This window comes from Danio rerio, chromosome 9 (assembly GCF_052040795.2).
Source record: "Danio rerio strain M-AB ecotype USA chromosome 9, GRCz13ab, whole genome shotgun sequence".
Lineage (NCBI taxonomy): Eukaryota > Metazoa > Chordata > Actinopteri > Cypriniformes > Danionidae > Danio > Danio rerio.
Window position 1 is genome coordinate 30737042 of NC_141029.1, and position 25838 is coordinate 30762879.

The 25838-nt window shown below is 35.1% G+C and overlaps 1 protein-coding gene across 50 annotated transcripts in view; it reads right to left on the reverse strand.

Annotated features, from left to right (window-relative positions):
* The window catches only part of epb41l5 (erythrocyte membrane protein band 4.1 like 5), a 68687-nt gene that overhangs the window by 7261 nt on the left and 35588 nt on the right, over positions 1-25838 (reverse strand). For 21 of the 50 annotated variants that reach the window (XM_087266186.1, XM_087266191.1, XM_087266173.1 and 18 more), the window contains exons 13-21: positions 24022-24150; positions 22207-22246; positions 20797-20921; positions 12158-12303; positions 10293-10384; positions 8397-8525; positions 8144-8208; positions 7273-7395; positions 1323-1404 (exon numbers count right to left, since the gene is read on the reverse strand). In XM_087266186.1, coding sequence (XP_087122312.1) covers positions 1323-1404; positions 7273-7395; positions 8144-8208; positions 8397-8525; positions 10293-10384; positions 12158-12303; positions 20797-20921; positions 22207-22246; positions 24022-24150 — 931 coding nt within the window. 50 annotated transcript variants of the gene reach the window in all.

Sequence of the window (25838 nt, forward strand, 5' to 3'; positions counted from 1 at the left end):
GTGTCTGCATTAACTATGCCTATAATCTACTTGCGCAAACTTAAATTCACATTTGGTATGAACCCAGCGTAAATGTTTACTAATTCTCTACATTATATATATATATATATATATATATATATATATATATATATATATATATATATATATATATATAATGTGTGATAGCTTCGTCATTTGATATTTCACTTAAAATTGCATTTGGTTAAATATTGTTAAAATAAGCTATATGCGTTTTCATTTTTTGAAACTGAATATATTAGTGATCCTTGTGAATTTTAATCTTTTATATGCGTTGCCTACTTAGGACGACATAAACATCAAGACACAGTGGAAGAGCTCTTAAACTAAAAGAATGTTTAAACTTAGTTGTGTTTTTACTCATGACCTACCAAACTATTATAGTTCAAACATTCAAACTTTTTGACTTTAGCTGAAGATCGATAGAGTCACAATCTGGTGTTCAATCTAGTGTTCAGTTTAGTGTTGTTATTGGTGACGTGGAGTCATGTGACAGCAGCATAGTTGGTTCCTTTCTTTGAATTAGGTTTCAAGATAATTAATAATAGGCAGCACAATGGTGCAGTGGGTAGCATAATTGCCTCACAGCAAGAAAGTCATAGGTTAGAGCCCCGGCTGGGTCAGTTGGCATTTCTGTGTGGAGTTTGCATGTTCTCCGTGTTCATGTGGGTTTCCTCCGGGTGCTCCGGTCGCCGCCACAGTCCAAAGACATGCTATAAGTATAGTTGAAGTGGGTAAGCTAAATTGAACAGTGTATGTGTGTGGATGAGTGTTTATGGATGTTTTCCAGTGATGGGTTGCAGCTGGAAAGGAATCTGCTGCATAAAACATGTGCTGGATAAATTGGCGGTTCATTCCACTGTGGCGACCCCAGATTAATAAAGGGACTAAGCCGAAAAGAAAATGAAAGAATGAATGAATGAACGGATGAACACATAATAATTGTGATTATCATGATTTGTGTGAGGTTCACACACTTTAAGTGCTCAGAAAGCTCATGTTCTGCAATAAATAAAACTAATGAAAAAGAAGCTTTTTGGAACAAAAGTGAGGCTAACTTTCAATATAGCCGAAAACAGCACATCATCCCCACAGAATTTAGCATGAAGCAGTGAGTAAATGGCAAAACTTCAAAAAACTGTAAGAAAGCCGAAGAGAATAAGTGCAGCTTTTCGCTGGACTCAGTTTACTGTTAGAGCGTGTGTCAGTAAGTTAATGATGGTGTGTGTGTCCTGACAGCTGCTGTGGACTCTCTCTACTGCGTGCCAGCAGCTGGAATAACATTAAGCCACTTCTGTTACCTTGGATGAGTGAGCTTCATTCACTGGATCTGATGATAGAGGCGGCACTGAAGAGATGAAGTCATCGGCCTTCTCTTCCAGGCTGAGGACAGACAATGAAGAGTTGTGTGAACAAATGCGCTATGAGTCAATCGTGAAAATGCGGTTTTCAGTTAGAGAAGAAACTACACTGCATTTAGCCAAACAAGCAAACATAGTACAGTTGGCAAGAAAAGAAAGAGTGAAATATATTTTCTGTGAATTGATGATGAATTCATCAGTGTTCTCTTTCAGGCTGAGAACACACAATGGAGAGTTTCAGCTAATTCATGAACAAATACACTTTCTTTGCGAGTCAATCTTGAACATGCTGCATAAATGCTGTACTAAACAAATGTTGGTTGGTTTCAAGACAATATACTGTAAGTATGAAAAACTTAAAATTGTGATATTTCTTTATTTTGCAATATATATTGTGAGATGAATACAATTTAACCAGATGTCTTAATAGCCCCTTTCACACAGTGATACCGGTAAATATCTGAAAAACTTCCGGAACGACTTTACCGGTAAATTCCAAAAAAGCGTTGTTCACACAGGCAAGGATGTGTCGAAAGTTTTCCGGAAAAGAGCATTGACGCATCCATTCCGAAATACCGGTAAATTCTGACATCCTTAACCAGAAAAGACCTCTAAACAGCTGCGCTTGTATTTGTAAACATTTGACTACTTTACAAACTCTGTGGATGGATAAGCATTGTGAACCACTTCGATGAAAACATATGGAGAAACACTTTCGCATGTCAAGATGTACATAATTTGTTTGTGCCGGCGCTCACCGGCTGCTTCACATGCACACTTGTCAAGCAACTGAAGGAAGCAAACAGAGCTTGAAGGTAAACAAACAACGGCTTATCATAAGCATTTTATTGATTATATTTTACACAGTTGTCATGAAGAATTAACATAGTAACAATATCTGACCAACATCTAGCAGCTAAATGTGTCTTTAAAAATATTTAAAGGGTTTTATTTTCATAAACAGTGCGAATTTGAATGCGTCTGAATGTTCTGATTGGTCTCATGTCAGCATTTTCTAAGCCTGAACATGCTCTTTCCGGCAATCTTACTTCTGTGTTCACACAGCGCAGCATTCCGGCAAATTACCGATAATGTTACAACTTCTCTTTCCAGAAAAGCGCGGGAACTAATTTACCGGTATTTTCCAAAAAGGCCTGTTCACACAAAGACCTTTCCAGAAAATTGCAGGTAATTTTCCAAAAAGGTCTGTATGTGTGAAAGGAGCTAATATATCTATTTGGAAAGAATTTATCGATCAATTGGGATGATTCTGCAGTGGGAGTGCATCTCCATAATATCTAATAAACAATCTATATGATGTTTGTGGTCCCCCAACACATTTTCGTTGTTTTCTGTGCTATTTGAAGTGTGTTTCTCTATTTGCATGTGTTCCATGTTCCATGCTTAATCTATAAACACAATCAGGAAAAGATACAACTGAAATAAAGTGTTTGTCATTTCCCGAGTCTAACAGTATTCAGGGACAGTAACTAAATGATAAAAATAAAAACTATTCAATAAAATAATTGTAGCTAAGGTCACAAATGGTACATTTTCTTATACCTGAATGTTTTTATAATCACAGAGTCAAAAACACATGCAAATGACTAAAACAAACTAAACATTGAATATGTTATTTGATGTGACTATTGTGAATGATCACAATGTATCAATGCTGAAACAATATATTGTGCCGTCCTAGCATGTATGTGCTTTATTCTTGCAAAGAGTTCTGAACAAAAAAGTTTAATTTGAGTGCTTAAGATGAGCATGTAAAAAAACTGAGCATTTCAAAGCAGTTATTCATTTAGTTGTCATTCAAAAGACACGCAGAAAATCACAATGTTCACCCTTGAATGAAACCTTATGAACACCTTTTATGAAGTGTTTGAGGAAAAGACTCAGGGTCACTTTGCAATTACTGTTGATTATGGGTTTGTGTGTGTGTGTGTGTGTGTGTGTGTGTGTGTGTGTGTGTGTGTGTGTGTGTGTGTGTGTGCGTGCATGTGGGTAGATTTGGATGGCTCCCCAAAAGAACAGAGCCTTCCAGAGAGTGTTGACAAAGTGTATGCCATTGTAAAGGTACCAATTATTTCTAGATTTGGCAGACGCTTCTGCCAGCATGCTTGTTCCCTAGGAATCAAACCCATAATTGTGGTGTCTACAAATTAAGCATACGATGTAGGCACTGGTAGCGAATTTGAACAAACTCAGGTTCATTACTATAATAACCATTTTCATATTGCAGATAATTTTAACAATTAGTTACATGACATTTATTTAACTGTACAGAGATCTGAGTGTAAATAAAAGCTGCAGCTGATAATACGCAATGGTGCTGGAAAGACTTCCACATTAGGAGAAACATTTCACATGTCTTTATATTATCATGTGGCAGTGAAGCTGAATGGCTCCAAGTCATTGACCAAAGCTAATTGTGCAGTCAATCTGTGAAATGAGTACATGTGGTTACATAAGAGCATGTTTCCAAGCAGATCTCAGCTGTGACTAATGGTATGGCAACTACATATAGAGAGTTGCCACTAGGTGGCAACAGCTAACTACAACAGGGCTACATAAATGGAATGTTCTAGGTTTGATACAAGGTAGCAAGAAGAAACTATGATCATCACATAAAATGATGCAAGTTAAAACAAATTATTAAAGAAAGAAAAAAAAACTGTGTATTAAAAAGTCTATATTTTTATTACTGCAGGTAAATAGTTAATAGTAATATTAACTAATACTAAGGTTGATAATTTTGGTTAATTTTGCGAACCTACAAACCATCGCTCGTTAACCGAATATTAATGGTTAACTGGTCAGATTAATAATAAATTATCATTTAATAAAAAGAAAATTGACGTGTCTATTTTGTGTCTGACACATTAAATATTGCATTTTAAAATACTGATTTCCTTTAATATTTAAACAAAAGTATACAGAACATATTAACAACAGTGTTTCCAAGAGCATAGAAAAACAGAATAAACTAAATTAAAATAATACACATAAATAGTCCTGCCCTAGATATTTCTCACTTACATGACAAGTTCAGATTACAAAATGAGAACACTGAGTCCTTTAAAAGAACTCACATATGCTGTTTGTCCAATCATGTTTTTTTCTTCCGTAAAAAAAAAAAAAAATTGCAGGCTACCTCAAATTGATCGCTTCACAGAAAATATGCATTTAATCAACGCATACCCCATCTCTGTTTTTATTTGACTGAGAAATAAAAAAAGACACGACTGCTATAACACGCTATTTCCACACAGAGTTTACTTTTTTCAACTGCGAGCACACAGTGAGCAATGGCAAAAATGCGGCTCGCGGTCGTTAATAAACCATTTTAAAAATGCCCTTCTCAACCCAAAAAGGCGTGTTCGTTGTGATCAGCCCCTTATGCAGGCAAAACTTTCAAATATATATAACATTTTTTAATCATTTAACTGATACCATTAATCGGTTAAAAACGCACCCTTTTAGTAAACGGTTAATCGGTTATAATGAGCATACCTAGCTAATATGCTAATTAAAAATATTTTTGAAGCCTTTTATGCTCACCCAGGCTGCATTTATTTGATTTATGGCCCTTTTCCACTGACTGGTACAGTATGGTACGGTACGGGTCACCTTTATCAGGCTTGCGTTTCCACTACCAAGGGTGGGCGTGGTGTGAGAAAGTTTTAGTCGACGTCATTCTCGCTCGAATAAATATCTATAGTAAAGATGTACAGGTCGTTCATATATCATATGCAGATCCATGACAGTGTGAAATATCCTACTGTAACGTCTGCAATTATATAAAATAATAAATGTATAAATGCAACATGAACACATACAGACTCTTACAGTCTCTGATATGTTACCACTTACAGAAAAACAACACAAAGCATACATTTAGTACTTTACTTTCAAAAACTACACACAACATAGACCACAGTCAGTGCAAACCTCTTATCTATATCTGTAATCTTCACCACCATCTTAGGGAGTAATTCTGTCATTCCGAGTTCATAATAATCCAAAAGGCGATGATAAACATGGCAGTTTGTTCGTGATTCAGGTTGCTGAAACAATTTGCTCCTGTGTTTTGTCGGGCTTCTCCTTTGTTTGTTTGCGTTTCACTCTCGCGCTTGTCCTTTAATCACACACACGTTATTATCATTGACTTCAAAAGTTCGTTATATCAAATATAGACGCAATCGCAAGCTTCCTGAAGAAAGCCAAAACAGCTCGCACTTTTCGGCGGCCTTGTAGAACAACAACAGGACACAGCAGATTTTGTTCTTCTTGGCTTTGTGCCTGTGCATCAAGACAACGACAAGTTTTGTTTGAGCTTGGGTCATCCATTGCTTGTTATTATATGCATATAGTATTACAGTGTAATGTCTTGGCTCCGTATATAAAACATGGCGGTTCCTTTGTTTTCATTATGGCTAGCTCCACACGAGCTTGTGACGTACCTCTGTCACCAATCAGCATTCAGCTGTGCGTGTAGCCCCAACTTTTGGTACCCTTTCTCATGTTTGGTACCCTTTCAAAAGGATGTTGAAAAAGTGGGACGGTACGGTTCGGTACAACTTTTGACAGTGGAAACGGCCATAAAAGCATACTGAACCGTATCGTACCAGACCGTACCATAGAAGTACAATAAGGAGGCTTCCCATTCTGGTGACTGATGGAATGGCATCATAGTGCATCGTCTCATCCAACAATTATACTAATAGTCTCACTTAAACTAGTGAAATACCCAAAACTATTACTAAAGTAGTCTATAATAGTGGGACAACAACAGAAATTAGAGAGAAGAGCAGGAAAACTAACATGGAATTTGTGGAAGTTAAAGGCTCCACAGACAGCAAGGAGGTGCCGCAGAACATATGCATTAACATAAAAATTCAATAAATTAGGGCAATAAATTATATAATAATATTGAAAGATTATATCAGTTTACATTTTTCCCCATTGTACAAATATACAAAGCTCTGTCAAACTCACGTACTTCTCCTTCAAAAGATTTAGGTCACGAAATTGAAGATACAAATTGGTCTGAAATATGTAAAAACTTGTTTTCTAAATGTAATTTGAGTGTCCATGAACTCAGCTATAAATTTATAGGCCAATATATTGACTTATCGCACAACACATGGCAATGAACAATCATTTTTGGTGATCGCGCAACCTCTCTATATTGGATAGTGCCAGTATGGTTAACATTATAGTATTTTATAGCACTTTTTTGTTAACATCTATTTATTATAATTATTATTTATTTATGATACACGTTTTCACAGTCTAATTGAATTGCTAAAATGACTATAAATCAAATATTTTTAAGAATAAAATAATTTGTGTTCTTTGGAAGAGAGTCCTTGCATTGTGATGCTTTTATATTGTCATTCTGGCATTATATAACGAGTGGCATAAAATAGTCTTAAAATGACAATAATATCGTTTATATTGTGTAAATTGCTTCCTTGTCCTTATTTGCAAGTTGCTTTCGATAAAAGCCACTGCTAAATGACTAAATGTAAATGTAAAAGGGAAATAAGTCTTGTCTATTTAATGTGTCCTTACAGAACAAAAGTATTATTTCCTTACCCTAATATTTTGAATAGTAGTGTATGATCATATACAAAAGAAATAAAACAAGCCCCGGCTTGATGGAGGACCAGGTGGCCCATTTAATCTGGGTGTGCCCCAGATTCTGCCTGCCTTCTTGTGCTCCACTGCCTCTGACTGTGTCCCAGGAGGATTACAGACCCGCAGGCTCCCTCACATGGGCCTACTACGTCTTAATCCACACACTCAAACAACAAAGCAAGGCTTCTTAGTAGTACAATTTTCTCACTGTACTTTGCCAAGGTTTTGTGTGCTGTCTCACCTGCTGGTAGAGCATGGCAGCAGGCCGGGCTGTTTGAGCATGTCCCAGGACTCCTGCCGCTCCGCTCTCCCACTCACTGGCAGAGAGGTTGTGCTTCCCATACGGCCCCCACGACCGGTTAATCTGATGAAGACACAGACACATCCATCATTTATTCATTTTCATTATTAAAAAGAATACATTTCAACAACCATCATGTCAATTCACACTGCACCCATGTTGCCAAGTCTATAGATTTTACACTGTTGGCAAGGATTTTAGTCCATTGGGTTCAACTGAAGGAAAACGAATAATATTTTAGATTACCCCCTGGCTGGATCACTTTCAGGTCATTTGATCAGCAGTTAGGCAGGTTTTGTTATACAAACCAGACAACCCTTTAGTGAACTGACAGAAGCCAATCAATGCAGACAAGAGTCTGGTAAATGCCAATGAACATCTACAATCAACAGAAATGACCACCGACTAACACCAACTAATCAGACAATGGTAACATGCCGATACAATGTGTTATTGGACACAAATGTGGCATCTGTTACAGCTGTGAATTGGCCTTAAAAAGACAAATGCTTGTGCATGTTACAATATATCAAAATAGTGACTAAACCTTACCTAACCTTTCAACTGCAATATTGCAATTTATAATGATAGTGTTACTTAAAAAGTAGAGATTTGATTGTAAAGTAGAAGACAAAACAGTTCAGTTATAAAATAATGGATCCCAACTTGACATACAACTTGAAGTACAGTAAAGAAGAAGCAGAAATAAGATCACAAGTTGGAAGGTGTAATTAGAATAAAGATTATTAAAAACTAAATGCATCTCTGGCTTGGGTCTTTAATTCAGGCAGACGTACAACAGTGTTTATACCTGGCTGCTGCTTCCTGCAGGTTACAGTTCTTGTCTGGAGTCAGTCCAAGCTCATCTCTTGAATCCTGAACAAAGAGATGAACATTTACACACATTTAGATTCATAAATCACCAGTTTACATGTCATTTACATATACAGTACCAATACTCACGCAGTATATCATGTAGAGAACTAATAAAATGTGAGATCCCCTTAAAAAAAATGAAAAGCTGAATGTTCAAGTGCTTATGAGTGTTAATAGCATGTCAATACCTTAAGTGCTGCCTCTGCCTGAGCTTTCAGGATGTTGCTCTTGAGTTCGTCAGGAGCTTTGAGCTGATTCAGGACAGGACTGCTGCTCACACTGTTCAAACTTTTCTCTGTCAGTTTCACCACATCATCCTGCACACAATTGCACACAATGTCTGTGTTTTCCTGAAAATAAGCCAGAGCAAGTTAAAGCCAATTAAAGAAAACAATTAAGGTGCAGTGGGGTTTTATTTGAGAAACACTAATTCAGTCTCATTTGAGAATTTCAATAATACATAATGTACAATAAGCTACAGTTGGCCCTAAACACAAACATTTTGAACACATTCAAGTTTCTTTCACTCAACAACAAATGAGTTTAATTTAAAAGTATAAGAGCTGAAGGAAAAATTTAAATTAGAGCAAAACTGCTATAATTAAAAAAAAAAACAACCAAGCCAAAAAAAAAAACAAAAAAAAAAAACAGTAAATGTTTTCTGAGGATGAATCTGTCTGCACTGTGCATTTATGACCTTTGTTTTGAAAATGTAGCTTTAACTTTGTCTACATCTACCTTGTTTTATCATGCTTAAACCAAAATGTAGTCTACGACAACTACCACTAGCTTTTTCTTTTAAAATCTGCAGTAAAGGATTTCCGACATGATATCTGTTATTCAGATGGAGAGTCAGATTTTTAAGGACAAGCTTCTTAATTTTTAGCTACTTGTGGTCAATTGTTTGATATATTTTACAAATCTATATCTCAAGAACAATCCAGTGACCCCTCTGAGTATATATATATATATATATATATATATACATATATATATATATATATATATATATATATATATATATATATATATAAATATATATATATATATATATATATATATATATATATATATATATATATATATATATATATATATATATATATATATATATATATAGTTATATACCCTCTCTAGTTCTGATTGTACGTTTTGTGACTATGATGCAATTTGTTGTTGTTGTCTCTTTTCTTTTCCTTTATATTGTCTTTGTATATCTACAGTATGAACCAATGTTTGTTCTTGTTCTCTGTGTGTGTATACATGTAAATATAAACCTTAAAATAAAGTAATTTAAAAAAAAAATGCAGAAAGATGTCAGTGTGCTGACATATAGCATGATTGTTATTTATAATTTGATTGTTAGCTCGAGGTTCTTTGCCAAGTCATTACTGTCTCCCTCTCTACTTCCTATCAAATAAAGGGGGAAAAATCCTAAAAAAACTAATTATGAAAATAAAAGACAGTCTTTGATTGTGTAGAACAGATAAGTCACATAATCTGTTCAGAAAGAGTTCCCTGGATAATTTTAGCCAATAAATAATTTGGCATTAGATAAATCTCTCTATGAAATTGACATAGCAATAGCCATTAAACCAAGACCTCAATTTGCCTTTACTGTATATAGCATTTACAGTTAACTTTTACTAAGCAAACAAAATTGTATCCTAGTTTACAGTAACATTCAAGCCATTTTAAGATGGATTTGATTTTCCACAAAGTTTCACTATGCAATTTTAATTATCAGATTACTTATAGGGATAAATTTAGTGACAGAAGAAGGATTTAAATTATATAGACCAGGCTGAATAAACCTTAAATGACACTGAGCTGAAAAGCATATAGAGATCACTGACTGCAGTAATAGCATGAGTAATCATCTTCCCTATTCACTATTTAATGTAATATACATCCTGAGGTTAGTGTGGCCAAGAGAGTCTCTGGTTCTTGTATTTAAAGACTATGTGGAGCTTTAATTATATGCTATGGAGTCATACGAGATGAGGAAACATATTGGAAAAACACCATTTACAAAAAGCTTTGTTTTCAGTGTGTGCAAGGGGCTTCTGGATGGCTGCTCTGACCTGGTTGTTCATGTTGAGGTTGACATTGGTTCTGGCTGGAACAGACACTGGAGTGTTTTCAATCTCTAGTTGCTTGAGTCGAGCTGCAGCCTCTGTGGATAAGAACTGATTCAGTGAGCTTCACTAAACAATGAGAGGTCAGTCATACAGAGAGATGGAAACATCTGCATGTGTAAGGTTTAAAACCTTAATGCAAGGGTAATTTCTTTACACAATGAACAGGCAAAGTGTGACAAAAGTGTGACAGCAAGAAGTAATACAGTTCATATAAGATATCAAAAGGCTAGCTGGTAAATGAGAAGCGGTCATTACTTCAGTCTCATATGATCCTTCAGATTTTAATGTGCTGATTTTTTTTAAATTCTGAAATGATTTTATTTAGTGTTCTACAATCTGAACTGGTCTAACTTAAAAAACAAACAATAACTGCAGTCTTGCAGTACGGCAATTTGAAAAAGGAATATTTCTCGAAGCAGCAATAAGCTTTCATGTATGTTTTTAAGACTCCTTTCATGGTGGCTCAGTGTTTAGCACTGTCCCCTCACAGCAAAAAGGTCACTGGGTCGAGTCCTGGTTGGGTCAGTTGGCATTTCTGCTGGAGTTTGTTCTCCCTGTGTTCGTATGGGTTTCCTCCAAGTGCTTCCCACAGACATGCGCTATAAGTGAATTGGGTGAACTAAATTGTCTGTAGTGTATGTGTGTGAACGAGTGTGTATAGGTGTTTCCCAGTGATGGGTTGCAGCTGGAAGGGCATCAGCTGTGTAAAACATTTGCTGGATAAGTTGGTGTTTACTCCGCTGAGACGAACCCTGAAGAATAAAGGGACTAAGTCGAAGGAAAATGAATGAATGAATGAATATTGAAAGATATTAGTGTTCAACTTCATGCAGTGTTGCACAGAATGAACAAAATCTGACTTAGTGCAAACCAGTTAGAATTAGGTTTGCATGAGTAGTTTTAAACTGATATTAAGAAAATGACTGCAAACATTCTGCTTACATTTACAAAGTATATAGAGGAATCAGAGTGAAAATTCAATACTTTAAGACCTTTTTGTAAGACTCTTTCCGTATATTTATAACCACTTTAGGTTTTAACCAGAAACACTGAAGAGATTTTAACTTACAGTATATTTACAAAATATTATTGATATAAATTTAAAACTAAAACATCATTCATATACTGAATGAAAATCTATTAAATCTAGATAATTCATCAGGTTGGCGCCCAAAAAACAGCAGAAATAACGGTGTTGCCTTGGTGATGATGTCAAATCTAGCAGTATTTTATTGATTTCATAAACTACATAGCATCCTGATATTCGCAGATTTAATTCAGGCAAACTTTAGCATACAACCATACATTGCATTATCAAAAATGATATAAAATTTAATACCTTGCAAAATTGCATATATAATAGTATACTAAAGGCCCTAAATTTCTCTACATTGGTTAATCAACTTTTAATAGAGTTGAAGTCAGAATTGTTAGCCCCCTTTGAATTTTTTTTTTATATTTCCCAAAACATGTTTAACAGAGCAAGGAAATTTTCACAGTATGTCTATATACTTTTTTCTTCTGGAGAAAGACTTATTTGTTTTATTTCGGTAGAAAAAAATCTGTTTTTACCTTTTTTAAAAACCATAGTATTTAACCATAGTTTTAGATAGTCTACAGAACAAACCATCATTGTACAATAACTTGTCTAATTACCCTATCCTGCCTAGTTAACCTAATTAACCTAGTAAATGTCACTTTAAGCTGTATAGAAGTGTCTTGATTAAGATTTAGTCAAATATTATTTACTGTTATCATGGCAAAGATAAAATAAATCAGTTATTAGAAATGAGTTATTATAAACTCGCCGGTAAGCGATAAGGTCTCCTCGGTGACGCTGCTGGCGCTGGTATGAGCAGCAACTGGTCCCGCTTCCTCTACTGTCGCCATGGGAACAGTGGCCTGAAGAACCTCGTCTACACATGTCTCCAAGAGGTCAGTCACAATGGGCATGCTGTGAAAGACAAAAGGGTTAATTACCATCTGTCAGTTACGAGATGTAACCTCGTTTGTGGTGCCCATACAGTGTCCACAATCATAATTATGGCAAATGTGACTCACCTCCACAAAAATCCTTGAGGCTGGGGCAAGACTCAAGTTTCAGCTTTGCAATGCAATTGTACAGTTTCATGACCAAAGTCAGTGCAAAAAAAAGACATTTCAATAAATAAATAAAAAAAAAAAAAAAAACTGAGAACAATTTAAAAAAATTGCATACTCGATGGTTGTTCGTGTTGGGTGAGAAAGATTTCTTCTAATGCTATAATCAAATGATTTTAACTCACATTTGAGATACTCATTACTGAAAAAGCAGCTCTCACACAAAAATAATGGACTGGTTATCTAAGAGAGTCATGCCAACTGACCACACGCACATTCCACTAGATCTAGATTAAAAGACCCCACACACACACACGCTGCATGCAGACATACACTCACACACGCATATCAGTAATGTCTGTACTGGAATCACAAAAAGCAATATAGCAATTTTCTTCCTAAGTGAAAAAAGGGAGGGAACGTCACATTCCATAAATGACTGGAATGAGATTAAAGCTCAAATCAAGCTCAAAGGCAAAGCTATGACCAAGTTATTAATGGCACTGCATTAGAAATCTTCCCAGTTTGAGACATGGCAGAGTTTGTCATTTAGAGAAATGCAACACTTAAGTACTGACACAAAAGACCTTAAGAGAAACTGAAATGACAGATTTTAATCAAATGTCTTAAAGCTTGTAAGATACAGCTGTCCTTTGGTTATGAATGTGTGAAATGCAATATAAAAACAGTGTACATTGCACTATGCATTGTCAACTAGTAAAAGATATTTCTGATTATAGATATATGAAAATTAATTATAGACCTTTAACAGCACTTTCTACAACTTTTGTTTTAAACAGACAAATGAAATGCTCATAAGAAGAAAAATAAATGTAATTTACAGGAAACATTTCAGTTTGCGTGAAAAAAGGCGTTTCATTTTATGATACAGTAACTGTATATTTAAATGATATTGTATTTTCTTAAAAATATTGGACTTTTATTGTTAAAATCAACAAAAAGCAAATGAATATTATAAACTGCATTTAGACACATCAAAAACTTTGGCTTTAAAACAACCAAGCCCAAATGAAATTAACCTATAAATGCATAAATGATCACTAATAATCATTATACGCTGGGGTCTTTAGCGACTGAACCTACAGTATATCTCTAATCAAAGTCCCTTAAGGCAAGTCATTTCTCTCGGCGGTCATCTTTAAAACGCCTCTTGGGCATTCTGTTTGAATGGGGAAACATCAAATTCTCCAAAATTGCTTGCCAAGCTTAATTTCTAAATGTTCAGATCACACAAAATCTGCAGAAACTCACGTCTGGTACAAGCCCCTCACCCGGAGAGTCTTCAGTCTACAGTGATGGATGAATGGCTCCTGTATTAGAAGGCAGGGCTTTATTTACCATATTGAACATTAAACTTTTCCCCATTCAAAACTATGAGTTAAATGTCTTGTGTATTTTAGAGTCTTTGCCCAAATTGCTGAAATGACATAACATTCTATTTAAAGGAGAAAAAAAAAACAGTTTCATAACCTTTTGGAACTTCACAGGGTTCAATTTGAGCTGTTGATTTTACCATCACTGTCAGAGCAGAATTACCAGTATGTTCAGCATCTCAATCTCAACCAATTCCTCAAATCTCTGAAACGTTACAGACGTCTTGAAAACCAATATTGTGATTTTAACATATTAAAAATGCAAACCATTTATCTAAGGGTTGTCCAAACTCGTTCCTGGAAGGCTGGTGTCCTGCATATTTTAGTTCCAACCCCAATTAAACATACCTGTTCCAGCTTATCAAGCTCTTTCTAGGTATACTAGAAACTTCCAGGCAGGTGTGCTAAAGAAAGTTGGAGCTAAACTGTGCAGGACACCGACCCTCCAGGACAGAGTTTGGACACCCTTGATCTAAGCTTTCATCTGTTTGAAGTGAAAATATGGTATAATTTACGAAGGTCATACAATCCTAACCGATTGTGACAAGACAAAACCTTTTGGGTTTCAACATAACAGGCATGCAATTAAAAGTGAATGTGTGCATGTTTAAAATCATTATTTCAGATCATTCAAATAATCAAAAATCATTACTTTCTATTACTATAAATATTACAAATAGACACTGTTCCATTTCTTTTTAGTTTATGAAATACATTGAAAGTTTATGTTTAACTTAATAAGCAAGAGAAAAGTAAATGGCATCCAATGTCACTAAAATCCCGAAGTACACTGTAAAACCCAAAACGTTAAGGTAATTCAAACCATTTGAGGTAACCCATTGCAGCAAACTATTTAAGTTCAAAAACTATTCCTAATGAATACTGCACACTTAATCCATTTGATTAAACAAAGCCATTTGAGCACAGTAAAACCCAATAAATGAAGAGAACTCAAACCAACTAAGTACTGTAAAGCTCAATAAGTTAAATCAACTCTAACCGCTTGAGGAAACTGATTGCAATTAACCATGAGTTATGAGATCAAAACTCTTTTCAAATAAGTAGAATTAAATTTCAGTCAATTTTGTGTCACCACACTTATTTAATTTGATAAAGTTGACCGTTGGGTTTTACAGTGCATGTCTTTAAAAGTGAATAAAAAAACCGGAGTACTTCTTGAAATGGACAAACATCATTTTGTCCAACATTAAAAGTTTCTTTCGCTGAAATGATTATAAGAGTATGTAGAACACATTTGTAAAAAGCAGCTGTTAACTTTTTAATAAAGTTCCAAACAATCAAATGTGGTTATGAGAATTAAGGCAGAAACTCAACAACAAATAAATATCTAAAACAAAATTTACTGGGTGGAAAAGCTGGTTGAGTAATGAGTCTGTCTTATTGCAACCACAGCCACAGCAAGTTATTCAGGCTCCTCCCATGAAGGTTATCTCATCCCTCTGGCTGGTTTCAGTCTAAGAGAGGACACTTTCTGTGCAGAAAATGAAGAAAGGACTTTCGCCAAGGTAGTTTCGGTAGATATCTTTCATCCAGGCGTTCCTTGGCACTCAGTTTTTGTCTGAGGAATGTGGCGGTCCGTGTCTGAGAGGAGGTGCCTGACGGTCACTCTGGTGTCAGTGGCGGGATTGAGTGGGGGAGTGAAGCCTGGATGGGTCAGTGGAGGAGGAGGGGGAGTGTTAACATGAGGCGACAGAAAACTGTAGAGTCTGATGTGTCCAAGTCAGAAAAGTGTAGGCAACAATGTGCAGAACACAAGTCAAAAGAAAAACGTCAAAACTGAAGGAGCGAAGCCAGAGGATTCATTGGAGAATAAAGATGATTTAAGATTGATAATGTTTATAGAGAAATGCATTAGTAGGGAAGCGTGATTCAAGATTCACTTGTTAAAAAAATAAAGTATATTTTTAATACTTTACTGAATGTTATGAGTTCTGCAAACTAAATACAGTTTGATAGATCAACCATTTCCCATCTACAGCCTGTTTGATTATAGTACATTTGAATACATTAATTTTTAATTTGACAGCAGGTGGATCAGAGAAAAAAAAAAATTAAATTGTGATGCTATTAAATGGTCAAATTCCAGTTACATAATTGAATAATAGCCTATAACTAAAGTATCACAAAAGTTACATGACGACTTCTCACTAGCTTACTGCCAGAGAGGACAGATGAAGCAAAACTCTATACTACAAAAGTGTGTATATCAAGGTTTCTGCACATTTTAACAAGTTAAATTTAAGACTTTAAGACCATTATGAATGAAATTTTAGACTCAAAGGGCTAAAGGCTAAGGAATTTTTCAAATGGCCCAGATGGAACAGATTTTTTATTTGTCCCATCAAAAAATTTTAATAGTACAATAATAAATAAAAAATTAAAAAATTTAAATATTTTAAATATTTCTTAGCAAAATATTTTAAATATTGAGTAAAACCAAACAAGCTCTACTTTTATCCATACATTTTTTTCCCAACAGAAATGACTGTTGTCAGAAATGAACAAATGTTTTAAAAACTAAAATCAACTAAAGGCCCATGCACATCGAGATGTTTTTGCTCACGTTTTCCGTCAACATTTAACACTTCGTGACTAAATAAAGGGCGTCAATGTGACAGTGCACACCAACGCGCAAAGCGGCAGGCGCAAAAGTGTCATTTTTTAAAGAAACGCCTCATGCTCGTTTTTTTTTTTGTTTTGACGCGCCACGTCAAAACCTTCTCCACCAATCAGATTAGCACTTTTATTCACGTGCATGGAGCTGCTGAAGTTACAGTAAACAGCACTTGAAGGCGCTCAAGTGCAAAACTGTCAATGAGAGCGCACATTTAAGAAGATGTCCAGAGGCGATATGAACATGGAGCTGCTTAATATTATTATACTATAGCTCTGGTGAACAATAATCATTTCTTTATCCCTTGATCTGGAGCGGCAGCTTAAACCATTTAAAACAACAAGCATGTCAACTTTGTCTTCTTCTTCTTCTGTTACAAGCTGGAGTCAGAGGCTTAAAGTTGTTTAGCACTATCTAACATCAAGGAGTGATTATGCATACTCTTCTGCTCGATGCCAGTGAAAAATCACTTGGGTTTGAATCCAGAAAAACGTCTTGAAAAACACTGACGATAAACGCAAATGAAAAGCGTCCAGGTGTGTACGAGCCTTTAATCTATGGACTTTAATCTGTTGAAGTTGGTGTCCTCAGCAGTAAATGGACATGGAAAACTTTTAAATAAATGTTATTGTAAGAAAAATAATAAAACAATTATGATAGAGTTAAAAATTACCTTTTTAAGTTTTATTGAGATTGTTGGTGATTGAATGGGTTTTGGCCAGATTGGGTAACAAAACATCAACAAAGGACAATTAAGATCCATTTAAAAAAAAAGATTTAAGACCTACAATATAATATTTTTGCAAATTTAAGACGCTTTAAGGCCTAATATTCAGATTTTGAGATTTAAGACATATGAAGACTTTATATATATTTTCTTTATGTATATTTTCTGAGATAAAAAAGGTCATTTGCATCTTTAGAGGATCTAAGATCTCCTATCCTAACTGTTTTCAACAACAAATACCTGAAATGTCAGATTTGCAAATCATTTTGTTTTTAATTATTTTAAATTAGCATTTTAATTCCGTTTAGCATGTTCAGTTATACACACTAAATGCACAATAAGTAATTTGTTACAATATACTGTTCATAAGTTACTCCATATGAAAAAGTAGGGCTGGGCCAATAAACGATATCATATTGAATCGTAAAAAAAATTGTCAATAACGATGATGAACTCTGGCTCTTAGGATCAATATTGAACAAGTATGTCCACTCACACAGCAAAAATATGCAACAACAGGAATCTATAATTGTGTTGATATTAGTTATTCGTCAAATTTTTGGTTTTCGAAGCTTATTGGCCAAAAATAGGTCATGCCGCTTTACCAAGTATTGTTTAGCATGCTCATTTCACTTTCCCACCAGCAGTATCTGACTTCAGTCATGGTTGGGATATTTTTTTAAAAAAGTGGAAGCATTAAGAACTGCTATTGAAATATATACAATTATTTTTCAGTATAGAAAATAATTATCGAGATAGCATTCTTACCATATCGCCCAGCCCTATGAAAAAATATTCGGAAATATATATTAATGCTATTAATAATTACTTTAATGATGTTTGATTTATGCTATTTTGATAAATTAAATTAATCATTTTAATTTCGATAATTTTTTTAAATGACTATTCTATTATTAGTAGTAATAAATTCATATATTACTCATTTCAATATATTTTGAAATGACATTGCATGAAAAATGTGGCAATATAAATAGGAAAATGATGGGAGGATGTCAGTGAGAAAGCAGTGTCACAGGGGAGCAGATTGTGAAACAGATTTAACTTAAATCAATTCAAAATATTTGAATAAGCAAAATCATCAAGCAAAAAGTTTTTCACTTTATTAAATAGTTTAAAGCACAAAGTATACTCGGTTAGCACAATTTGCTTATTATGAAATTTTCATCATCAGAAGTGCGGCTGGACATACATGCAAAGCTAAATTTATTTATTGTTTAGTCTGAGCAGATGAAGACACAAGTTAAATGATGAAACGGAACGTACTGCACATGCATCCAACCCATCCATCTGCACTCAACCAACAGTGTGCTGTGCACAAGAGAGACTAGAATGTGAAAAAAGTAGTATACCTGGTAGGACTGGGTGATAAAATAGGTATTGATATTTATTGACTGAACACCATTGTCAATATCAATTAAAAAAAAGATTTGGTATGTAGTTTCAGTATGAAGCGCTATAGTTTTATTAAAACGTGGCTGCTGTGACACCTTGGAAGCAATTCCAATAAGTTTAGGGTGACAGTGCACAACTTGCACGACATGCATATGGGAGTGACACGCAAATGTTGTGCAAGCGGTGAGACGTGAACAGTGCGCATTTTCCAGCTGTACCTAGTTGAAAACCTTTAGGGCACTGCAATTCATGCAAGTAGAACTAACCAATCTGCTTCACACTTTGTACGAATATAAACATTTCAGTAACAGCAGAGTAATTACCTCACACAACACAGCGCATCCAAACACTCCAGCGCTTTTTCCTTTTCTTCACAAACTTGTATCAGAGCTGCAGCAATGGTTTCTCTGTTTGTCATCCTCTGAGAAAACGCTTGATGGTCACCTTTACGAGAGTCGCCAGGGGAGCACGAGCGCAAAGTCTATTGTAAATGGTCAAGGAATCCATGTGCACGCTTGTCACTTCAGGTCACAATAACAACAAATGTGAAAATGCGTGCGGTGGCTTGCAGCAGTGAAGCGATTGTAAATAAAAAGGGATTTAAGGATGTCGCCAGAGAGGCTTTTTGGTTTCTTTTCATGTGCATCCCAGCCACTAGCTCCCCAACTAAAAAAAAAATTTAGCATAGGGGTAATATAGTCATTGAACTTCACAATTTGTAATGTTGCTACTATTATTTGAATAATGATGGTTGGTTCCTTTACTTGAAAGCTCAGATGTGATTATCATAATTTGTTTTGTTGACCGAATTTGAGGTTTACTGTGTCATTATTATTCACACCTTAAAGTTTGCTTTGACTGTTCAGTATTTACGCTTTACCATTGCACGCACTTTGTAACGTTTTATTATTAAATTTAGGAGCCTCTTTAACACTTGTTTATATTGTTGTGAAGAGATCAGATGTTTTGTTTAAATATTTTTGTCAAAAACTATTTACCTTAGTAATGTTGATAAATTATAAATAAAGTGCTTAAATAAATACGAAATTCTAATATTTCTAAATGTATTGTTCAAAAATATTGGATAATTATTGATATTAAATGATATGAAACATATGGTAATAATTTTTTGCAATATCGCCCAGCCCTAATACCAGGACCTTAAGCAAGAATCATAAAGGAAAATTGTGTTTGGTTAGTGAGGAGGATTCATACAAAAGAAGAAGAGTCGAATCATAAAAGAACAAAAGTAAAAAATGGACACCAGAGGTTTGTCCATCTGCCTGTTGATTCCATCTTGAATTTGCCAAGCAAAGGCACAGCAGTGAAATCACCTGCATTAGTTTCAAGTTTGACAAAGGAAAGGACAGGGAAAATATGTAAATATAAATGAACCAAGCCCACTGCTTCAGCTTGCTGTTACACCGCACCTCTACCGACCCAGCTGAGATCACAGGTCTGCCCTACTGATTAGGTTGTTTGGTTTGGACTAGAATCAAGCGATAGCAGAACTGATGGAGATGCTGATTTGCCCAGCCAAAGGAAAACAAAAAACAACAACCGCTCCAAAAGCCAATCATGAGGACTCCCTCAGAAATGCACTGATTGGTTGAAGCAAGGGCTTAAAAACAAGAGTGTACATACCTTGCCTTATGAAAAGGCCACTGGGGTTTCAGAACATCAGACTAGAACAAAGTTTAAAGTTTAGAACGTTAAAAAACGAGGATCAACATTTTCATAAGTCAGAAAAACATCCCCAACACTCACACGATAATCCCCACGGGTCTCTCATTTAATTTCTTTTCAATATTTCAAGTTTAAAGGCAAAGCTCCGCACAGCGCAATAACCCCAAAGACAGCCTCAGGAGAAAGAAGTAGAAAAGAAAGACGGGAGAGAGTTTGTTGTTGTCAGCGCAGCAGGCATTTTCTCCTGTGCTGAAGCGGCCATCTGCTCTACGTCAAAGCAAAACAGCATGAAGCACCTTAAGCACCAGTCACTGGTCAGCACCAGCTCACCGACACATCAGCAACAGCAAAACAGCGCAAATATAGCATTTATACAAGCGTCACATTCAGCCAATGTCATGTCAACTGGCTGCGTGGGGGCCTGGAGTAACAGCAGGGGATCAGATTAACCTGCTTAGAGGTCTTATTGCATTAAAATTGTGAGAAGCTCACCTCCTCTTGTCCGATTGGCTGCCACCGGGGCTCCTCGGAAGCGTTTCAATCTCCATGGGGCCTGGCGCAGAGGGCGGACTGCTGACCACAGGCATACCGGACCAGGGAGGACGTGTATGGGTGGGCTAAGGAAACATGCATGTGGGATCCATTTAGGTACCAAAAAAAAAAAAAAAGCCTTGGCAAGCAAACATGCAAAATGAATCATAAAAAGGATTAAACTGATTAGAGATGTGAAGCCTAAACTTGCTGATTCATTGTGAAAATTAAATTGATGATGTTTAAGTCAAATTGGTTTAGTTGGTTGGCCTATTTAACATTTATTTATATTATTGTGATGTTGGTAGAATATTTAACCTCTTAAAGTTAAATGCTATTTTGGGCTTTCCGCCCAGATTTTGCCTACCCAAATTTAAAAGCTCCCCAAATCCACATGCAGAGGTGTAAATGCAAAAGTTTGGTATCCTTTTAAAGAAAACCCTTTGAATTTTTAGAACACTGTTGAAAGTGATTAAAAAATCTGTATATGTTGTCTGTATTCTAATCAACCCCTCCAAGTTTTGTAAACTTTTATTTGAAAATGTACCTTTTAGGTTCTGTGTGATCTAAGTTGCTGTAATTAATTTTGGTGGTTCCTGCACATGTCAGTAATCATAGGAAAAAAAAAATGTCTCTCATAATCTATGCAAAAGTTATTCTATTCCAACTGATGAGAAAACTGAACCACTTATAGGGGTATTGGGCCAGTACCTACCTTTAAAATAAAAAAATGCTGAAGTAAAAGACGTTATAGACCCGGTACCGGGGACGCAGAGTTTATTTTTAAAAAAGTATCAAAAACTAGTCAATAAGGCATTTATTAGATAAAAAATAAAGCAAAATGCTTTGCCATAAATTATATGATTTTGTAAAATTATATTCATACATTTATAATAATATAACACAATTTTAACATATTTTGGCATTCATATATTGTAAATATGAATATTTTATAAATACAATTTACAATTCATTAACCGTTTTCCAATTTAATACATATTTTTATATTATATTATATTATTATTATAATCTAAAATATTATACACAATATTTTAAATGAGTTTACCTGTAATAAAATTACATTTTTAACTACTATTACCCCAGCCCTCAGTGTCAATTCATTCTTCAAGAAATTGTCCTAATATCTTTATTTGGTACTATTATTATTATTATTAACTGTAATAATTATTAATATACAATTTAATATATAATTTTAGCAAAGCATATTTTCTTCAAATGATAAGTTTACTTACAAGTAAAATATAACCTGACATTCTTTTGTAAGATTAAACCAAACAATTTAACAACATTAGATTTAATCTGAAATGTAATAAAAAGTATACTTGCAAGACATCTTTAAGAATGTCATACCTTTTTTTCTATACTTGGGCTCACACCGTTATTGTGGTTACTGTGGACAGAAAAAAATGCAAGCAAGATTAGAACCGGTCTTGATTTATGGGCTTCTGTTGACTGACTTGAAATGCACAATGGAAGCAAAAAAAAAAAAAAAAGTGCTCCTTCATGCAGGTGAACAGACATGGTGACTCAAAGGATCAGAGTCAGCCAAGACATTCCTGATGACATTTTTAGCTTGTGACCAAATCTTTAAAAGAGAAATTAGTCAAATAATCACACTTGCTAAGCATTAATGCTTAGTCACAGCATGAGTCTTAAAAAATCCCTGTAAATCAGCACTACAAAAGCAGCAGCACATGATGTTCACGTTTGTGCCTTTAACACCAGCTGAATCACAGTCTAAGTAGGGGTACTTAGAAGACTAAAGCAGAACACTCAGTGTAACAGCATATCCTTAAGCTGACAGACCAGTCATGCATTTAGCCTGTAGAATAACAATGAATTGAAAAAGTTGAAGTAGTGCTTCATTTCTTAGATTACATTCAAACCATGGTTTAAATAAAACACTATTTATGGTTTGACAGCATTTATGTAAAACAAATTTATTTTATAAGGTTTAGATTAAAAATAAAATTTCTAAACTATACAAATGTAGGCCTGTCACAACCAGTATTATTCAATTCATGCACATTACCTGAATAATATTTTGGGATAAAAAAAAATTACAAATAAATGTCTCCAACACTGCGCAATGTCTATCGGAGGCGTCAGCAAGTTCAAGAAACTCCTTTACAAACAATGCTTACAAATAGGAGATGAAAAGTAGTTTACACATTTTGTTGAAAATTACTGCCTGTTCGGAAGTCCACTTCCAGAAAACTGTTGATTCAAAAATACCATTTTAAAGCCATTTTACAAAAGACATTTACCTGTCATTTTACCCTTTGAAATGGTTTGTGCCTATTTATATGCGGTTGTATAATTATTATATAAACACAGTGGGATAAAATGACAATTTTATGACGAGCTTATACAATAATGTGGCCATTAAACCATTTCATCTTTATAAACAATAACTAAACTCATGCAAAGTAACACTATACTCTAATACAGTAATGCAGTTAAGTTCATAAAACTGTGAGCAGCTCTGAACAGCGTTGTGCTTTCAAATGACATATACTTCATGACTGATGCTGAAACTTGAAGTCGCTTTATCACTATAAAAGAACCATAAGAAATTCACTGCACAATGCAGGAATGTAAAATACTTACTCTGAGGATTTGTTGGGACCTGCAGGGAAATAAACAGAAGAATGAGCATGTTATACAAGATCACATAAAACTGAAAACATAGGACTCAAAAGGGTAAGCAGTGGTCAACTCTGTGTTAAAAAGTGCTTCAAAGCAAAGGCTGACTACAGAGTGATGTCTGATTTATAGAAATTTATTAATTAACTATTAATTGCTTGTACAAAAATGCATTGTCAAATTAAAATTAAGCAAATTAAAAAAAAATTAAAAATCCAACAAAAATTGTTAAATGAATTAAAATCAAATATATCCAAAGCTAAATAAAATGCATAATATAATGTATCTTTATAGGCTATTTATGATAGAAGGACATGCAGACAAAAGAACAGAATGAGAGACAAATAAAACAACAGACGGCTAGACAGATAGATAAACAGACAGATAGACAGATAAACAGATAGAGAGTTAAGAGAGTTGAGGCTCAATCTTAAACTGGCTGGCATGAGCTGCCAATGTCAAATAGACAAACAGACAGATACTAAAGTTCTAAGACCAATATAAATGTATATTCCTAACTCTGAGCAGGTCAGTTCCTCACCTCTGTTCAGCATGGTCCTTCTAGAGTAACGACGGCTTGGTCTTCTTTCAAAGGAGGCAGACCTTCTAGCTTTGTTTGCCTTTGTTGTCTGATATTCTGTCTTCCCACTTTACACAAATAAAGGGAAAAAAACATCTATGTCAGATACACACATTTACCTTTAAAACCTTGATGATAAATCCCTGCTGACTCGAAAAGACTGCAGATATTTACTTTTATAGGCTTAGAGTAATGAAAGTCAAACAGTATCAGAAAGTATAATGCCACTGTTCATTAGAGGATAAGCGGACAAACCAGCATTGGCAAACAAACTCACAACAACAAAGAGACAATCAGACATGCAGGTGAAATCAAAGATAAAGTACACTCATTGATGTAAACAAAAAATAGGCTTATTCTGGATAGCTAGGATAAGTGCTAAAATAAGTGTAGGCAAACAAAAAAAAAACCTGACCAGTAGGGAGCTGAACTGGAAATCGTCAAGCCTTTGGGCTGGCAGCTGGAGATAAGACGCAATTCCAAAGAAAAGACAGCCAACACACACCGTGCTTGGAGTAAAACATGCTACAATTTACAACTTGACAGCAGCTATTGTTAAGGGGCCTAAAAAAATAAATAAATCAGGAAGTCTTGTCTCAAAGAACACCAAATTTAATAGGCCATTTTTGGCTCCCTTTACACCCTTAGTATAAAAATACAATACCAAAAGGGTGGAGCTATACTCTCTGCTGAACGCTATTGGTTTAAAAAGAATCTTCACCCTCGCATGCAACGAGACAAGGAAATGACAACACAGGAGTGCTATTTTTAAATGCACATCCAAAACACAACACCACAATAATATAATGATGGTGCACAGCAATGAAACATGGTCGACCTAAGCTCAAACAAAGCCTCTATTGACAAACAGCCACATTCTAATCAGGAACAGAATCTGCAGTGTGTCCTCCACTGTTGTTTACTAGGCTGTTCACCTTGTGCTTAAATGTGTGGAAAACGTGACAGGCAAACGTTTCTCTATTTGCATGTGCCTGCCGTGTGTCTACATTTGAAACTTGACTTCGCAAAAGTTGAAATTGCAAACAACTCACTGAGGTGGCCGATATGGCAAAAATATCATATCACGATTTTTTCCAAGAAAATCACGATTCACGATTTTAACATGAATCTTTTCAAATGTTTTATTGTTTTATTAACATCAAAATGGATAGTAACAAATTAATACAGATTAGGGACATCGTCAGAGGGGGCAAATATTGACAGAATAAACATTATGGAGTGAAGCAAGTGGCAGCATGTGGAGTCTATTAGGCCCAATCCCAATTCTACCCCTTAGCCGTTCCCCTTACTTCTACCTCTCGTTTTGCGCGTTCACGCCAAAGGGTAGGGGTGTCCCTATTCTCTTTAGCTTTAAGGTGTAGGGCTAAGGGGAAGGGGTGAATAGCCCTTCAAACAAAGATTTTTCAGGACCACACTTGAAACCAACGGGTAAGAAAATTTCCCAGAATACACCTGCCACAACGGCAGTATTTCTAAACCCTGAAGTAAGGAGATCCACAAACTTGTATTTTTTGTCATTATTACGAATTTTTACGACAGACAAATACATGTTTTAATATATAAAAAAAGCAAAATTTTGCGATATATAATCGTTATTTATAGTAACTCCCGTACAGCAGTCCCACAACATTCTGACACTCGAATACCCTGTCAACCCTGTTAATGTTTTTGGTGTGTTTACATTAATGAATATGGCCACTGTGTAAATACACAGTACAGTTACGATCTTATTGCC